This window comes from Dioscorea cayenensis, chromosome 7 (assembly GCF_009730915.1).
Source record: "Dioscorea cayenensis subsp. rotundata cultivar TDr96_F1 chromosome 7, TDr96_F1_v2_PseudoChromosome.rev07_lg8_w22 25.fasta, whole genome shotgun sequence".
Classification (NCBI taxonomy): Eukaryota; Viridiplantae; Streptophyta; class Magnoliopsida; order Dioscoreales; family Dioscoreaceae; genus Dioscorea; species Dioscorea cayenensis.
The window spans coordinates 12,567,949-12,588,325 of NC_052477.1; the positions used below are offsets into that span (position 1 = coordinate 12,567,949).

The 20,377-nt window shown below is 41.8% G+C and overlaps 1 protein-coding gene across 1 annotated transcript; it reads right to left on the bottom strand.

The window, feature by feature from the left end:
- Window positions 1-18,214: 18,214 nt before the first annotated feature.
- Window positions 18,215-18,631, bottom strand: LOC120265086. Its single transcript, XM_039272999.1, has one exon. The coding sequence runs from the start codon at window positions 18,629-18,631 to the stop codon at window positions 18,215-18,217; it is 417 nt and encodes a 138-aa protein (XP_039128933.1).
- Between the last annotated feature and the right edge of the window lie 1,746 nt (window positions 18,632-20,377).

Below are 20,377 nucleotides of genomic sequence, written 5' to 3' on the forward strand. Positions count from 1 at the left end.
CTTGTGTCCCTATTTGTATCTTAGGGAATTTGTGGTTGCTTGGAGTTAGCAACACATGAGAGCAACACCATCACTATCAGTGTTTACTTTTGGGGAATACCATATAAAACCGACACAATTCAATTCTCAATTCAAGGCAGTAGCTTCACCATTCTCCATGCATTTCTCCTCATTTCGTTGCATGGTTTATTTACATTGAGGACAATGTGATTTTTCCTTAACCTAAAATTCTTGTCGCCTTACCCTACTTGTTGTTCAACATATCATTGTGTTAAAAAAAATTTTGAAAAAGTTGGATTCTTTGTTAGGAATCCCCTACCAATTATCTTATAAAGTTTACTTGTGTGAAAATGATGGTAGAAAGAGCTATCACCTTAGTTTAGTGATAGCCACTCTTGAGTAGTCAAATTTTGGGCATCACAAATGTACATTTGATGACCTACTGGGAGAAAGGTTACTGCTAGGGTGTATGAAGCTACTACCTATAGAATTTAGTGTCTTTTGTAAATTTTATTGACTGTGGGGAACATGAGTAGGTTTTCAAGCACACATGTATTAGGTTTTGGAAGTGGGAGTATAGTCCTTCTTGTGTATTCATGTTTTTACTAACACCTGTGATTCCCCTCTATTTAAAGTTTCCATCACCTTTGTCTTGAGATCGGAAACACTATGCTCATCTCCTTTATGATTGTGTGCTTGGTAGTTGCTTAAGGACAAGCAACAATTCAAGTGTGGGAGTATTTGATGAGTGCACTTTGTATACATGTTTTCATATCCTAAATTCATCATTTTGCTTATTCTCAAGTTTACTATTATACATGAGTAGTGCTATTATGGGTATTTTTGTTATATGTGCAAAAATGGGGGGTCGAATACATTTTGGAGTAAATTCGGGAAGAAAACAATAAGATATTCAAAAGGTGTTCAAGTACTTAAGCTTGACACGGGTTGGACATGCTCGTGTCATGCCCTCCGAGTGAGAAGCCCAATGTAGATGCATCCGAGGTCATAGAGATTGAGGAGGGAGCAAGCAAAGAGAAGGAGGTGGTGGCCCCACCTTTCAAGCCAAGAATCCCTTATCCCTATAGATTGAAGGATGACTAAGCTGATGAATAGTATAAGAAGTTTCTGAGTTTGTTCAAGCAACTCTACATCAATATTCCCTTTGTTGAGGCATTGTCCCAAATACCTAAATATGCAAAATTCTTGAAGGACTTGTTGACCAACAAGAGGAAATTGGAGGAGAGTGCCTCAGTAATTCTATATCCTTCTTCCTTTACGGTCTTGCAAAAGAATATGCCAAACAAGAAGAAAGGCCAAGGAAGGTTCATCATTCCATGCAACATTGGCAACTTGGGTGAAGAAATGGCATTGGCGGACTCAGGGGCTAGTATCAACGTCATGCCATATTTAATCCGGACCCGTATGAGGGTTTGTTCTACCAAGATGTGGACAATGACGAAGTAATGATGGTTTGGTTTGGAGGAACAAGTACCATCTAACCCGGGTATCCTGAAAAAGATGCTCCGAAAGATGAAGAGGGTAAGGAGATGCCACCGAAATGCCCCAAGGCTATTAGGGATGCGCGCGAACTAAACAAGTTGGATGAACCTTTGCAAGGTGGTACCAAGTGACAACGCCCCTTGAGTATGTCCCGCAAGTGCACGGGTTTGTCGAAATAATAAATTCCAGGGGAGTGGGTATCGTATCAACAGGGAGTAGGGAGTAAAAATACTTAAATTGTTTCTTAACTAAGTGAAATATTAATAGTGATTTGTGTGACAAGATGTAATGCAAAAAGAGACAAGAGAGAGAGAGCACAAGCAAAGGAGAGGTAAGGCAATCAATATAAATGGGGTTGATAAGTGCTTGTGTGATATTAATGCGAAGAATTCTTTCCTTATCTTGAGCATTACTCTTCTCGGGCTTTTACACTAATATGTGTGTTTTTATGTTACTTTCGTGCAGGTAGGGTTGTGAGGCCGATTATGAAGGAAAGAAGCCAATGTGGATCATAATGCACCGATTTTGGGGGAAATCTTGCTAAAGTTCAAACGCGAAGACATAGGTCGGGTGTGAGATGCTAGAGTGTGTGCCAACCTCCTCGTATTCGAGTTGGCACATCCATTTGGAGGGGCACAAGGGCAGTCACACTCGAGCATTCCGACTTATGCACATAGAACAATAGCTCCACCAACTTGTCTATCATTGAAGAAGCAAGTGATCCATGACGTGAACGTGTGCCCGTTTGCGTTACCCCGATGAAAGCATGGATTCGGGAAGCTATTCAGGCCGAATACGATAGCATAACACTACAGCAAATAACCGTAGTAGCACTGTTCACAGCAGCCCTAGAAAAAAGGAATTCAGAGAACCCATACGAGCGTGTGGAAATTATCCACGCCTGTATGGAAATTCCACATGGGCTTGTGAAAGATCCATAGGCCCATGTGGTCGCCCGATTCCAGCCCTATTTAAAACCGATTCAGCCCCGATTTCAGCATTTTTTTCTCCATGTTTTCCCCAACTTGAGAGAGGGTTTCAGCTAGGGTTTTAAGACGTATTGGCTAAGGTTTTGGAGAGGTGTAGGGGAGCATCCATCGAGGCATATCCTATACCGGATGAGGGAATCCTTTGTACGACGAGTAGAGAACTTTCCACAAGACCATCGACACGACTATCGAGGGGGTTTCTTTATGGATTCATTGCTTTTACATTCTATTTCGTTGATTGTAGGTAGCTCCATGGAGAGCTAAACCCCTACTGGGTACTTGGGTATTTGTGAACCCTAGGATGTATTTGTTTCTTTGAATCTCTTTATTATGCTTTCAATTAATTGATATTTGTTGTGAGTTCTAACCTTGAATGCTTGATTGGATGAACATTTCCCCTAGAGTGATAATAGGGTTGAGAGTTCTTGTTGGTAACCTTGTGAGTGAGTGACACACCACGAGCGTTAGACAACGCTATGTAAGAGAGGGTTGAGAGGGTGAGTCGAGAGGTACAGGAGCGTCCCCTTTCCCCTCCGACGTGATAGATTCTACCTCCATTCCTTGAGTTCTTTGCGGCCACAATAGAGTGAATGGTCTAAGGGATGACTCTCCGCTGGGGCTTAGTTGCACATGCAATGGAGTGAAGCACCAATTTGGTAGGATTTTTGCGAGGTTTTCCAGCCGGTTTTTATTTTCTCATTCCATCTCATCGGTAAGCCCTATTTATCATTTTCTTTGACAATTCATTTTTTCCATCGATTAATTTAGTGAAAAATGCCTCGTCTCTTCAATTCGAAAGATTATTTGTGTTTTAAAATGAAGTAGAAGTGATTTCACGGAGCGTTATTGTATTTTTAAGGCGCGGCCGTGCGGGTTTTCACGCCCTGTGAATCCATACAGTGTGTGAAAATTCCACACGACCATGTGGATTTCTGCAGCATTGGCTAATCAACCTGTTTGATTGATTGTATTTTAAATGTTTCCAGACTATAGCACCTCGGTCAAAGAAGCATACGGATAAGCGGCCGCGTGAGTCATCTTCCGAGCCTGAGGGCATGAGTTTCACTATTCCCGAGCACCAGGTTTGTTTTGAGAGGTTGTCGAGAGTTCAGTTTGGACAAACTCGATTCCTAGATACAAGCATACCGATAGATCTACAGCAGGGAGATGAGTTTGTAGACAAGGTCGAGGATCTCGTATCAGTAGGTGGTTGGAGTCGGTTATTGACAATTAAAGAGCCAGCCATCCGAGAGCTCGCACAAGAGGTATTATCATCAATTGAGTTTGATAGATCCTATGCGAGCGTCCACAGTGTTGACACTATTCAGTTCAGAGTATTTGGACACCACCATAGTTTGAGCATCACTCAATTTTCTATTCTGCTCGGCTTGTATGAGGAGGCATTCACAGATACGGAGGAGTATGCTAAGTTACCGACTGATTATCCTGGAGCCTTGACGTCGTAGAGAGCTTACAGAGTGCTATGTGGTCAGGGTCAGTATGAGCCGGGGGTGTCCAAGGCCACGTGTCTTCCCTGACTTGCATGCAGATATTTACATGCCATCATGAGTAGGTCGGTGAATGGCCATGGTGATAGCACTGGTGTTCTGAGCCGACAGAACTTCTGTACTTGTACTCGATGGTGCAACGCGTACGGATTCACTTAGGACACATCATGGCAGAGTACATCAGATATCAGGGGCGTTATGCTAGACTGGGAGCGATCTTCTCGGGCCCTTACATCACGAGATTATTATTGGGCATGGGTCTCTTGGACGCGATTCGCGGGTCCGAGAAGACGAGTATACATGCTCCCCTGAGCCTAGAGACGATGAGGTTGATAGGCATGATCCGCAGGGTTCAGACAGGGGTTTTTTCTTTAGTGCTTCCAGCTCCAGAGATAGCCGAGGATGAGGGTGATGAAGCTGGGGCACCTCAGCCCGCTCCTGAGCCTCAGCCAACACCGATGGAGACCGAGGCACCTCAAGTGGCAGAGGAAGCACCCACCGTGCATATGTTTTCACCATCTCGAGCTCATGATTGCTTTGAGAGGCTCGAGAGCACTTTGGGGGTGATACGGACAGAGGTCGTTGAGGTCCGATCAGAGATTTCAGAGATCAGGGTAGCACAGGCTGTTCAGTACACAGAGTTCATGGCACGTTTCGACGTATTATAGCATATCTTAGAGGGAGACGTCGCCTCCTCATTTGTCTTGTGACCAAGGACTTCTCAGGCCCCCTCGGCATCTCCTGCACCTCTATCCCCTACCCCGGCACCGGTGGACCCACTATGTGCGTCTTCACCAGCAGCAACACCGGAGCCCAAGGGTGACAATGACACTTGACTTTACTTTATTTTACCTTTATGCACTTTAATTTTAGACTTTTTCACTCAAAAAGGATTCTCCTTCTGAGTTTATTTTCATTTTGCATCTCGAGTTGTATTCATTGCTTTATCTTTTATATACTCGAGTTATTTTTATTTTTATTGAGCTTCACTGAACCTCCTCGTGTATGCGTGCAGATGGTCTTGTCATCTTGGGAATTGAGACTTTGTCATAGGCACGGCCAAGGTGCTTCGGCACTTGCCCGTGTGAGCTTCACAACCCGTCGGAACATTACTCCCAAGGACAACGCGACACTAGGATTCAGGGGAGTATTTTTGATTGCATCTCCCACATATATTCTTCACTAATATATATTTTGAGTGAGCTTGAATATGTACATTGAGGACAATGTATAACTTAAGTGTGGAGGGGAGTTTCATAGCGCACACATCTTTTTTATTGTTGTTGATTGATATACATGCTCACATAGCCAATGGTGGTTCACCTTAGTTACAATGATTATATTCTTGAGTTTAGGAGAAATTTTAACATTGAATGTTTTCATGCTCTAGTTCTTGCTTGAATTTCTATGAATTTTTACCCGATTTACACTCAGTGCACTAGTCACTATTTAAACTCTATTTGAAACTCATGTTCGATGTTAAAGGGACTAGTTATAGTTGTTTCTTGTGTTAAATTCTAAAAAAAAAAAAATGAAAAGAAGGAACAAAATAGTTTTATTGTTTATTTGTGCTTGTTGGGTGGAAGTATGAAGTATGAAGCTACTCTCATAAGTTGTATACTAGCTATGCCCTAATGAGAGAAAGAGCTATCTCATAGGATGAGTGAAAGCTACCACTCCGGTAGAAAGAGCTACCACCTCAAAAGTGTGAAAGACACCTTAGCGGCCGCTTTGGAAAAGGCTACCTTAGAGGATGTGTGAAGCTACTACCATCTTTGAAATTGTTGTCACTTTTATAGATAAATAAGTCCCTTGTACTTAGAACTTTGAGGAGTATACCTTGGGTTGTTTTGAGTGAGTTCACACACGTACACGATTTCGGGTTTATTGTCCTTTTTGATTCAAGTTTTTAGATAGAGCTTTGATTTCTTTTGTATTTATTATTGAAATTTCCCTTACTTGTAGAATGCTCTCTCTGTACACTTTGGTGAACCTAAGGCCAAGCACTTCCAAAATTGCCTTCATCTATGCACCGAATGTTTATTTTTTGCTTAAGGACAAGCAAAAGCTTAAGTGTGGGGGAGTTTGATAAGTGCTTGTGTGATATTAATGCGAAGCATTCTTTCCTTATATTGAGCATTACTCTTCTCGGGTTTTTACACTAATATGTGTGTTTTTATGTTACTTTCGTGCAGGTAGGGTTGTGAGGCCTATTATGAAGGAAAGAAGCCAATGTGGATCATAATGCACCGATTTTGGGGGAAATCTTGCTAAAGTTCAAACGCTAAGACATAGGTCGGGTGTGAGATGCTAGAGTGTGTGCCAACCTTCTCGTATTCGAGTTGGCACATCCATTTGGAGGGGCACAAGGGCAGTCACACTTGACCATTCCGACTTATGCACATAGAACAAGAGCTCCACCAACTTGTCTATCATTGAAGAAGCAAGTGGTCCACGACGTGAATGTGTGCCCGTTTACGTTACCCCTATGAAAGCATGGATTCGGGAAGCCGACCGAGAAAACAGGAATTCAGGGAACCCACACGGGCGTGTGGAAATTATCCACGCCCGTGTGGAAATTCCACATGGGTATGTGAAAGATCTATAGGCCCGTTTGGTCGCCCGATTCTAGCCCTATTTAAAGCTGATTTAGCCCCGATTTCAGTATTCTTTTCTCTATCTTTTCCCCAACTTGAGAGAGGGTTTCGGCTAGGCTTTTGAGAGGTATTGGCTAAGGTTTTGGAGAGGTTTTATGGCTCTGACATCGTCATTCCTTAGGAAGATGGTTGGTAGGGGAGCTTCCGTCGAGGCGTATCCTATACCGGTCGAGGGAATCCTTGGATGACGAGTAGAGAACTTTCCATAAGACCATCAACACGACTATCGAAGGGGGTTCTCTATGGATTCATTGCTTTTACATTCTATTTCTTTAAGTGTACTTAGCTCCATGGAGAGCTAAACCCCTAGTGCGTACTTGGGTATTTGTGAACCCTGGGATGTATTTGATTCTTTGAATCTCTTTATTATGCTTTCAATTAATTGATATTTGTTGTGAGTTCCAACCTTGAATGCTTGATTAAATGAACATTTTCCCAAGAGTGACACTAGGGTTGAGAGTTCTTGTTGGTAACCTTGTGAGTGAGTGACACACCACGAGCATTAGACAAAGCTAAGTTGGAGAGGGTTGAGAGGTTGAGTCAAGAGGTACAGGAGCGTCCCCTTTCCCCTCCGACGTGATAGATTCTACCTCCGTTCCTCGAGTTCTTTGCGGCCATAATAGAGTGAATGGTCTAAGGGATAACCCTCCGCTGGGGCTTAGTTAAGCGTGCAACAGAGTGAAGCATTTAGGTGATCTAATATCTAGGGCTTAATTGTGGTTAGGGACCTTCCACCTGGAACAAAGGGTTAGGTCTATAATTAGGAAGAGATTTATCACATGGAATCCCTAGAGCTCATTGCAACTCTATTCGAGTGCGAGGTTGAGAGGTTATCTAATCTCTCCTTCGGGACATGTATAGAGTTAGTCATAGTTGACCTTAGGTTTGGGACTATGTATTTAAGGATTTTCACGACTCACCATTGCATCGATTAGGAAGCATAATAGAGGGTTCTTGCCATTGAAACGATTGTCCTAGGCGGAGCATTATCCAAGTACCCCATCTTTATCGATTGCCTTACCTCCCTCTTTACTCGTACTCTCTTACTTGTTGTTTTTACTTTTGAGAATTGAATCATTATCACACTTATCACTACCGATCTTTCACATAGCTAAGAAGCCGATTAAGTGTTTTTATTCCTTATTCCCTGTGGATTCGATACCCACTCATCCGGGATTATTACTTCGACAAACCCGTGCACTTGCGGGATATATGCAAGGGGACCTTGTCATGGATACTCGGATATTGATCCGCCTAGGACAATTGTTTCAAGTGCAAAAACCCTCTATTATGCTTCCTAACTAATTCATTAATGAGTCGTGGAGATCTTTTAATACATGGTACCAAATCTAAGGTCAACCATGCCTAATCCTTTACATGTCCCGGAGGAAAAATTTCACAATCTCTCAACCACACACTCGTATAGAATTACAATGAGTTCTAGGGATTCCAAGTGATAAATCCTCTTCATATATGTAGACCTAACCCTTTGTTCCAGGCAGAAGGTCCCTAGCCACAAATAAGCCCTAGATGCTAAAATCACTTCATTCCTTAGCCCATTCACTCTACTATGACCGCAAAGAACTCGAGGAATTGGAGGTAGAATAAATCACACCGGAGGGGAAAGGGGACGCTCCGCTACCTCTCCACTCACCCTCTCAACCCTCTCCAATCTAGCTTTGTTTAACTCTCGTGGTGTGTTACTCACTCACAAGAGTTACCAACAAGAACTATCAACCCCAGTGTCCCTCTAAGGGAGTATTAATACAATCAATGCATTCAATATTGGAACTTAATAAAAACATTAATTAATGAAAGCATAATAAGAAGGTTCAATGAAAAGAATACATCCTAGGGTTCACAATCCAAGTACCCACTAGGGGTTTAACTCTCCATGGAGCTAATTACAATTAATGAAATCAAATGTAAAAGCAAAAAATCTATAGAAAACCCCCTCAATAGTCTTGATGATGGTCTTGTGGACAGTCCTCTACTCGTCTAAATGTCCCTTTGTCCGGCATAGGATACACCTCGCCGGATCGGTGCCGATGAAAGCTCTCCACTAACCTTCTTCCAAACAGAGCATGATGTCAGAGCCCTAGAACCTCTCCCAATCCCTAGCCAATATCTCTCAAGACCCTAGCCACAGCTCTCTCTCAAGTTGGGGAAAAGATGGAGAAAAGAATGCTTAAATTGGGGCTGAAATCGGCTTTTAAGGGGCCTGTGGATATTCCACACGGGCTTACGGAATTAACACCCGGGCGTGTGGAATTTCCACACGCCCCTATGGCTTCTCTGGCCAATGCCTTCTTCGACCGGCTGTGAATAGCACCTGCTATAGTATGTTTGCTACAGTGTTGCTGCAATGCTCTGCTACAATACCGGTCCGAAACACTCTCGAAACCATGCTTTCATCGAGGTAACATAAATGAGCACACGTTTACATCGTAGATCTCTTTGTGACACGTCCGAATAGGTGTGTAAACCATAAGTGTATGGGTGTCAAAGTAATAATTACCCGGTGCGTCGGGTAGTCGAATCCACAGGGAATAGAGCTAGTAGTACTAACTTCTCCTCTGCTCTCTAGCATAATGATAATGGCAGAGTGTGGTGATCTAATGTGTGAAGAAATGAATACCGGAGACGAATATGCAAGGGTAAAATAGAGGAAGATCTCAATCAGTAAAATTGGGGTATTCGGGCAATGATCCCCCTAGGATTCAGGTATTAGGTACCAGATATGCAAAGTGTTTCTATGATGAGTAAGTTAAGTCACGGAAACCAAAATATAATCGGATCTGTCTCCAGATCACCGATACTAGCCCCCTATGTGATCCCGGTGGAGAAATCGCTCAATCTCAACACCTCACACTACATATGACCGCAAAGCACTCTAGGGATTCCGAAAGGTGTAACTGATTCCTAAAGATTGATCTAACCCTAATTCTCGGCGAAGGATCCTAACCCCCTACAAGGTCCGGTGGAGAAATTGAGCAATCTCACGCCTCCCACCAAATATGGTTGCATAGAGTCTAAGGAATGGAGATATAATACACCAATCGGAGGGGAAAGGGGATACTTCACTATCTCATGACTCACCCTCTCAACCCTCTTCAATCTTGAGGTTCTCACCCTAATGGAGATCTCTCTCCCACCAAGGTGACAAATCATGCAAACCAAATAACCACAAGATCGATAAGGCAAGCAAGCATTAAACAATCAAGAATGAAACTTAATCAAACTCGGATTTAATAGAAACACAAAGCAAATCCACACAAGATGACAATCCTAGGGTTCACAAGCCCAAATACCCTCTAGGGTTTAGTTCTCCATAGAGCAACATACAAAACACACCATCAACGAACAGAAGTACATTAAAACCACATAAATAAACCCCCTTTTATATGAACTGATGGCCTTGATGGAGAGCTTCGACATCTTGAAGGACCCTCTCTGAAGCTAGGTTCACAGGTGGCTTCCTTGATGCTATGACGGAGGAGGAATCAATCAAAGTTGGTGACAAATAGCCTCCCAAGCCGCAAAGACCTTCTCTCCAAACCCTAGCCGTCTCACCCCTCAAGAGCCACACAAAAGATGAGAAAGAATAGGGCAAAATGGCTATTTATAGGATTTAGACCGTGTGTATCACGTGCCCCCACGTGCTCATGTGGATTTTCCACACGCCCGCGTGAGCTGCAGGAATTTCCACACGGTCGCGTGAACAACAATTTTATTACAATACTTTGCTACAATAAAATGTTACAGTACTTAGCTACATTACTCTCCATAATCGCGGTCCAAACATTCTTCTCTTGAGGCCACATGGCCGAGCACACGTCCATGTGGTAGACTATATGACTTTTCTTCATCGATGTATCTTTGAGAGGTTTTGCAATCTTCACAAAAAGAAGGAACATGAAGATGTGGCTGCCTTTGTGCCCTTCCAACTAGTGAATTGACTTGAATCTTCTTGGAAGTTGCCACACATCTCCACGTTCATGAACTCCTCTCGTGTCTTGGTCCTTGCATTGAACAAGAACTCCCAACATTGTATCTTTATAGCCTATCTTTGCTTCCTCTTTACTCTTCAAGGCATTCACAACCTATATGCATAAAAGAACACCAAATACACAATATGAGACATAAACCATGGTAAAAAAGATGCTTAATGCATGTAAAACATACATAGAAATATGTCTACTCAAGCACTTATCACTTTGCTTCTTCAATAAACGGCCTCGTTGGTGGAGATCTTGTTACACATAAGCATGCTGGAATACTTAGAATGTGACTACCTTTGTGGCCCTCCAAATCATTGTGCTAGCTTGAATACAAGGAGGTTGGCACACATTCTAGCATATTGAACCCGACTTATGTCTTCGCGTTTGAACCTTCTCAAGATTTCCTCCAAATGGTGCACTCATGATCTAGATTGGCTTTTTTCTCTAAGATTCATCTTCACAAACCTTTATGCATGAAAGTAACATAAATACACACATATTAGTGTTAAAACCCGATAAAAGTAATGCTCATCATAAGGAAAGAACACTTCGCGTTCTTATCACACAAGCACTTATCACCAAGCCAAATGATTACCCCTCTACCTTCAAGAAACTTTGCTCATCATGCTTTCATGTTATGGGTAAGAGGGCAACCTTCATCTATGAACCCCTGTGAGGTAAGACAAGGTACGTTAAGCTTAGTGATGTTAAACAAGCACTTCTTAGGAGGCAACTCAAGTGTAAACTGTTTTCTTAGTTACTAGTTTAGTGTTTGAATGAATAAAGTGTTGAGTGTTGGTGTTTATATGTTTTGATTCAATGCTGTGTGTTTTTCTTGTGGATTTTTGATGTCATCGCTCTTTCATTTGGATTTGGTGAAGTTTTTCGGTCGTGCAATCTAGTTTCTCATGTTTTTACTTGGTATATTTTACATGATGGGGCAGGCTCTGAGTATGTTTACATGTAAGGAATTTTCTACGAGCCTGCAGAGTTTTTAAGGCATCCAGAGAAAATACACGGCCGTGTGGGATTTCCTTACGACCATCGATTTGCACTGCGAGCTCGTCCAGAGAAGGCACAGGGGCGTGGACGCGCCCTTGTGAATGACCTTGTGACACCTGCAGGCCCATGGGTAATTTCCGCATTGCCATGTAGTTTCCTACATAGACTTAGCAATTTTTCTCCCTAGAGCACACAGGGGCGTGGACTCGCCCCTGTGGGCAAACTTGTGGCAAACGTATGGCCGTGGGTATTTTTCGTATCCCCGGTGTGGATCTCTGCAGAAGAGTTCTCCTCCATCCAAAGAATACACAGGGCCGTGCATCTGCCCCTATACATGTCCATGCGGAATGACCACATGGGCGTGTGAAACACTTAGAGAATTATCTCGGTTGGACAAAAGAGCCGCAGGAGCGTGCGGTTGCCCCTGTGGGTTGGGCGCACGGACGTGGACACTTTCCGCACGCCCGGGTGGATTCATTCAGAGACATTGTGTGTTTTCCTGAGAGCACACAGGGGCGTGTGTCTGCTCCTACGAAGCTCTCCTGTAGAGGCGCTGATAAGTTCTTGTGTGATATGAATGCGAAGCATTCTTTCCTTATGTTAAGCATTACCTTTCTCGGGTTTTTACACTAATATGTGTGTTTTTATGTTACTTTCATGCGGGTAGGGTTGTGAGGCCGATTATGAAGGAAAGAAGTCAATGTGGATCATAATGCACCGATTTTGGAGGAAATCACGCTAAGGTTCAAACGCGAAGGTATAGGTCGAGTGTGAGATGCTAGAGTGTGTGCCACCTCCTCGTATTTGAGTTAGTACAACCATTTGGAGGGACACAAGGGCAGTCATACTCGAGCATTCTGACTTATCAATATAGAACAAGGTCTCCACCAACTTTTTGAGCATTTGGACCGGCTGTGAACGTGTGCCCGTTTGCGTTACCTCGATAAAAGTATGCATTCAGGAAGTATTTCAGGCGGATACTGTACCAGAGCAATGTAGCAATAATGTAGCAAAGTACTATAGTAGCACTGTTCACAGCCGGCCCAGAAAACTGCAGAATAAAGAATCCACACGGGTGTGTGGAATTTCCACATGCCCGTGTGAAAAATCAACAAGGGCGTGTGGATCCCCAATTCCAGCCCTATTTAAAGCCGAGTCAGGCCCGATTTCAGCATTCTTTTATCCATCTTTTCCCCAACTTGAGAGAATGCTTCGGCTAGGGTTTTGGATGGGTTCTACGGCTCTGACATCGTGCGTCATTTAGAAGAAGGTTATTAGGAGAGCTTTCGTCGGCACTGATCCGGTGAGGTGTATCCTAGGCCGGACAAAGGACCCTTTTCGACAAGTAGAGGACTCTCCACAAGACCATCGACACAACTATCGGGGTGGTTTTCTATGGATTCATTGCTTTTACATTCTATTTCTTTGATTGTAATTAGCTCCATAGAGAGATAAACCCCTAGTGGGTACTTGAGTATTTGTGAACCCTAGGATTTATTCGTTTCATTGAATCTCTTTATTATGCTTTCAATTAATTGATGTTTATTGTGAGTTCCAACTTTGAATGCTTAATTGTTTGAATACTCTCCTAGAGTGATACCAGGGTTAAGAGTTCTTGTTGGTAACCTTGTGAGTGAGTGATACACCACGAGTGTTAGACAAAGCTAGGTTGGAGAGCGTTGAGAGGGTGAGTCGAGAGGTACAGGAGCATCCCCTTTCTCCTCCGATGTGTTAGATTCTACCTCCGTTCCTTGAGTTCTTTGTGGCCATAATAGAGTGAATGGTCTAAGGGATGACCTTCCGCTGGGGCTTAGTTGCGAGTGCAATGGAGTGAAGCGTAGAAGTGATCTTCCACCTGGACCAAAGGGTTAGGTCTATAATTAGAAAGAGATTTATCACTTGCAATCCCTACAACTCATTGCAATTCTATGCGAGTGCGAGGTTAAGAGGTTATCCATTCTCTCCTCTGGGACATGTATAGAGTTAGGCATGGTTGACCTTTGATTTGGAACTATTGACAAGGTCCCCTTGTGTATATCCCGCAAGTGCACGGGTTTGTCGAAGTAATAATCCCGGGTGAGCGGGGTCGAATCCACAGGGAGTAGGGAGTAAAGACACTTAATTCGATTCTTAGCTATGTGGAGTATCAACAATGATAAGTGTGGTAATGATTCAATTCTCAGAAATTAAAAGCAACAATTAAGAGAGCAAAAGTAAGGAGGAGGCAAGGCAATCGATAAAGATGGGGTACTCGGATGATGCTTCACCTAGGATAATCACTTCAAGTGCAAGAACTCTCTATTATGCTTCCTAATCAATGCAATGGTGAGTCATGGAAATCCTTACATACATAGTCCGAAATCTAAGGTCAACTAAGCCTAACTCTATATATGTCCCGGAGGAGAAATCGAACAATCTCAACACATCGCACTCGCATAGAGTTGCAATGAGCTCTAGGGATTCCAAATGATAAATCTCTTCCTAGATTTAGACCTAACCCTTTGGTCCAGGCGGAAGGTCCCTAGCCACAATTAAGCCCTAGATACTAAGATCACCTCAGCGCTTCACTCCATTGCACGCGCAACTAGGCCCCAACGGAGGTTCATCCCTTAGACCATTCACTCTATTATGGCCGCAAAGAACTCGAGGAACAGAGGTAGAATCTATCATGTCGGAGGGGAAAGGGGACGCTCCTGTACCTCTCGACTCACCCTCTCAACCCTCTCCAACCTAGCTTTGTCTAACGCTCGTGGTGTGTCACTCACTCACAAGGTTACCAATAAGAACTCGCAACCCTAGTGTCACTCTAGGGGAAATGTTCATACAATCAAGCATTCAAGGTTGGAACTCACAATAAACATCAATTTATTGAAAGCATAATAAAGAAGTTCAATTAAGCGAATACATCCTAGGGTTCACAATCACCCAAATAACCACTAAGGGTTTAGCTCTTCATGGAGGTAAGTACAATCAAAGAAATCGAATGTAAAAGCAATGAATCCATAAAGAAACCCACTCGATGGTCGTGTCGATGGTCTTGTGGAAAGTCCTCTACTCGTCGTCCAAGGATTCCTTCGTCCGGTATAGGATACGCCTTGATCGAAGCTCCCCTACCAACCTTCTTCCTAATGGAATCATGATGTTGAAGCCGTAGAACCTCTCCTAAACCTTGTCCAATACCCCTCGAAACCCTCGCCGAAGCCCTCTCACAAGTTGGGGAAAAGATGGAGAAAAGAATACCAAAATCGGGGCTGAATCGGCTTTAAATAAGGCTGGAATCGGGCAATTCCACGGGCGTGGACGATACACGCGCGCGTGCTGAATTTGCACACGGGTGTGGATAATTTCCACATGCCAGTGTGGATTCTCTGTTTCTCTGGTTTCTCGGCCGGCTGTGAACAGTCCTACTACAATGCTTTCTACAGTGTTCTACAACAGTCTTCGACCTGAATAACTTCCCAATTCCATACTTTCATCGGGGTAACGCAAATGGGCACACATTTACGTCGTGAATCACTTGCTTCTTGAATGATATATATGTTGGTGGAGCTCATGTTCTTATATGCATAAGACGGAATGCTCGAGTGTGACTACTTTTGTGCCCCTCCAAATGGATGTGCTCACTCGAATGCGAGGAGGTTGGCACACACTCTAGCATCTCACACCTGTCCTATGCCTTCGCGTTTGAACCATAGCAAGATCTCCTCCAAAATAGGTGCATTATGATCCACATTGGCCTATTTCCTTCATACTCAGCCTCACAACCATACCTGCATAAAAGTAACATAAAAACACACATATAAATGTAAAAACCTGAGAAAAGTAATGCTCAACATAAGGAAAGAATGCTTCGCATTCATATCACACAAGCACTTATCAACTATGGAATTAAGGATTTCCATGACTCACTATTGCATTAATTAGGAAGCATAATAGAGGGTTCTTGCACTTAAAACGATTGTCCTAGGCGGAGCAATATCCGGGTACTCCATCTTTATCGATTGCCTTACCTTCTCCTTTACTTGTGCTGTCTTACTTATTGTTTTTACTTTTGAGAATTGAATCATTGTCACATATATCACTATTCACTTTTCACATAGTTAAGAAGCGATTTAAGTATTTTTATTCCCTACTCCCTGTGGATACGGTACCCTCTCATCCGGGATTATTACTTCGACAAACCCGTGCATATGCGGGATATAAGCAAGGGGACCTTCTCAATTTTTTGGAGCCGTTGCATGGGATTAGGCGTTTAGAGATTTCCACGAATTCCTTCTTGGTGATCACTCACAAATGCTACCTACCCGGCATAGTCTCACTTCGAGGTCGGTATGGTGAGTATGTCAGCTAAGTTATCTGCTAAGGCTATTTTCTAGATGGCTATGTCGCCTCTTCCAACGATCTCTCAAATGATGGAATATAACATCACAAGTAACAGACTAAACTTCACAAGTACATTGTCATCATGATAACTTAGGTCTAAGGTCCACTCATATGATCATAACCAACAATCCCAATCATTGACTGTCAAAGAGTAAAACCCTTGTGATTGGATTGTTGCGAGTCATGTTCGAATACACCAATTCCCAATGATTCATTTATGACATATGCTTTCACTATTCCATAGTGTTCAACTAGCACTCTTTGTCAAAGTATATGTCATACAAATCCTTATGAACCTTTAATGCCCAATTAAAGGTTCTCCGATTTGCGAACTATTTAAGTGTATAAGTACCAAACCCTTCTAGTGCTCTCCTCTTTATTCAACAAAGAGTAGAAGTTTTAACTTAATACACATGGACTATGATATTCAAAACTAATTATAATGGCATCACAAGATTCATATGAACATCAAAATAAATGTCTACTAAATAAGAATGTATAATACAAATGAAATGCCCTAATACAAGTATCCTCGTTGGCATTCGAGGGCATAATCCTAACAATCTCCCACTTGTACTCAATGCCAACCACTATGGCATCTTATACCCATCTTCTTAATTAGGATGTCGATTTAACATGGCTTGTGATAGTGGCATGGTGAGTATGTCAGCTAAGTTATCTGCTGAGGCTATTTTCTAGATGGCTATGTCGCTTCTTCCAACGATCTCTCAAATGATGTGGTACCGCCACTCGATATGTTTGGATATACTGTGAGACCTTGGTTCCTTCGCCTGTGCTACAGCTCTATTATTGTCACAATAAAGTGATAATAAGAACTTTTACATTTGGAACCACCAAACATTCTATCAAGAACTATTTAATCCAAAAAACCTTCGATGCACGCACATATTCAGTCTTAGTAGTGGAATCTGCAGTAGTAACTTACAAGTATTTCATCTCACTGCTTTACCATTAAGAATGAATATAGTTAAACCCTAAAGTGAATCTTCGGTCATCAACATCAAATTGAAAGTCTGAATCTATGTAACCATCCATACTTAACTCTCCATTGCTATAGGTTAGAAGCATATCTTTAGTCCTAAAATACTTCAACATACACTTCATAGCTATCCAAAGCTCCTTTCATGAGAAGCGCATGACCCCTATAAAGAAATATGTAACTATGCATAGAATGAATCATGTCCAACAAGGTTCGATTCTTATGCTTAACCACCCCCATTCAGTTGAGGAGTCGCTGGTGGTGCTAATTGTGAAACTATCCCATGTTCCTTTAAGAAAAAGTCAAACTTGGTATTCATATACTCACCACCATGATTCGATCGTAGTGTCTTTATACAATAACCAACTTGATTTTCCTCTAAAGCCATATACTTTCTAAACATGTCAAGTACCTCTGACTTGTTCTTCATAACCATACCTAGAATGGTCATCGGTAAAAGTCATGAAATAATGGAATCCACCGCGAGCCATCTCACTAATCTGCCCAAAAACATCGGTGTGCACTAAATATAAAACTTGTGGTGCCTTCTCAAGATGTCCAATGAAAGGAGATTTGGTCATCTTGCCAAAAAGACAAGACTCATATGTCGGATAAGGATTCAATTCCACTGGACCTACAAGGCCATTTTTCTCCAACTCATGAATCCTTTGTTCTCCAGCATGACCTAATCCCAAATGGCATACAAGTTTTTGATTTATCTTATGCCTACCATGTCTTTTAGTGATAGCATTCACAACATATTTATTCTGGACATTCAGATAATACAATCAATTAACTAAAGAAGCATTGCCAACTAATTTATTTCCAAAATAAATATCACAATTAGTTTCACCAAATTTAAAGACATACCCTTTTCTGACTAAAACAGGAACAGAAATAATGTTCTTTAGCCTGTTTGGTAATGCTTAACAATCCTCTAAAACTAAAACATGTCCAAAATATAAAAGAATAGAAGTAGATCCTATGTGAGCTGCTACGACACACTGTCTGCTTCCCACGCTGATCATCACCTTTCATTCACCCAGCTTCCATCTTCTTTCCTGATTCTGATTCATAATACAAATATGAGCACTAGCTCCAGAATCAATAATCCAAGAAGTAGAAAATACAGAAATTGAACAATTTTCTTTGAAAACAAATTATTCCATACCTATAGCGCCATCTGCTCTGAGTTGTGGACAATCCCACTTCCAATGACCGGCCTCATCACAATAGAAATAGTTGCTCGCTTGCTTGGAGCTCTCACTCGTATAAACCACAGGAGCCACACCTTTTTCTTCTTAGGCTTTGAGGGCCTAGAAGTATAGATAGTCAAAGCAACAACATCCTTCCCTTTAGTCTTCATTTGAGACTGAGTACTTACTAGCTTGTTACGAAGACCAGCCAGTGTGCACTCAATCTCATTTATGTTAAAATTAATAATAAACTGAGAGAAGGAGTCAGGAAGAGACTGCAAGATGAGATCAATCTGAAGGTTGAGGTCCATGGAAAAGTCAAGAGCTTCCAACCTCTCAATCATAGGGATCATCTTGAGGACATGCTCTCCAACTTCTCCACCCTCACTCATCTTTGCCCTAAAAACGCTCTCTCGATATTTCATACTGAGCAGTCCGACTATGCTCTCCATAGAGCTCCTGCAAGTGCAATAGTACCGATCTAGCATCACTCATCTTTCAATGAGAGCTTTGCAGATCACTGCTCATAGAGGCTACAATATAGCTCCTCACTCGCAAGTCATCGTCGAGCCATTTTAGATAAATATCTTGTTCTTCCTTGCATGCCTCGAGTGGAGGTTCGGTAGGAATATCGGCCTCAAGAACGTATCCGATTCACTCTAAATTGAGGATTATCCTCAAATTCCTGAGCCAATCTACATAATTGGGCCCGGTAAAGATATTTTCTCAAGCAAAATATTAAGTGGGTTATTAGTCATATCAAGAAATAAACTGCAAGAAAATAAAAAAAAACCAGATTATTAGTTCACTTATATTATACCCAAGTTATATTTAGGTCTTTAAATAAAACTTGGATCCCACTACATTTTTCGCAAATCTACACTCCCACTATAGAAATCGGAAATCCTCATTGGTAGGATCTCATAGTGAGTGATTGTGTTCTTTATTAAATCCAGTGGGGCTCAACCCATACAGCATAATTGCACCATTAGAGTCAATAAAGTGGCCTCCGATGCCAACCTATTCCATAGGCAGTCCAATCAATTTTGGTCCATAGTTTACCAAGCCTCAACCCATACAGTTTAATTGGCCCATAAACTATCTGAGTCAAGCCCACCAACTTCTGTCAATCTAACAATTGAATTTCACCCCCTCAACCCATACAGTATAATTGGGGAGGAATTTGTTTCGACGGATGGCATTCAATGCACTAAAGGTTCTTAAAATTATAAGCAAATACAAGACCCCCTCGTACAGGGAAGATATCATGTACCCTCATAACTCTAATCACACAAAACTTGGTGGAGAGCCAGGACATCCCATGCCCTTCAACTTAGTGTTATTTCTTTTAGGAGAATTGTTTATAAGTTGTTAATTGGATCTCACATTACATTAATCATGTATGTATAAATAAAACATACATTCACATTCAAGCCATCACATCCATACGATCATGAACATCTATGATTAACCTATTTTAATAGATTAATCTAAAATAAAATCCTAAACTATTACATGGCTTTGCGCTCCATACAAAAGGACTTTACGCCGGGCTTCTTGCTCCACGAATTCTCGGACTCTTGTGTCACTTTATATTTTCTCTAAAATTTACAAATATGTATCCTAGATACAATCTACTTTTGCAAAAATTAAAGAAAATAACATCTGACACAACATGGCCCAAATACATAAGCACAAAATAAAATAAATATAAAAGCCCTAATGCTCATGATCGTATGCCATTATTCCATTCAACACATCAAATAAAAATAAAAATAAACAATCATAAATTTCATTGGTGTGGAGTCAACTTAATTTAAAATAAAATAAATAATAATAATAACAAATAATATAATAATCACATAGTGCAGCACAACATGCGTAGTTATGTATTTATTTATTTTAAATAAATAAAATAAAATGATAAAATAAATAAAAATCAATGCTCTGCACACAGTATTGCACAGCCCCGCCAGACGGGCTCTGCACACAGTGTGGCTATGCTCATGGGTCCATACAAAGGCAACGCGCAGTTCTGCACATGGGCCTAGTATTGCACACCCATGTGCAGCACACCCTTCGCAGGGCCACATCAGGCCTGCGTAGATGCAAAATATATATATTTATTATTATTATTA

Excerpts from the sequence above, each read along its gene's own strand:
- LOC120265086 (XM_039272999.1), bottom strand. The coding sequence starts at position 18,631 with ATGAGTGAGGGTGGAGAAGTTGGAGAGCATGTCCTCAAGATGATCCCT.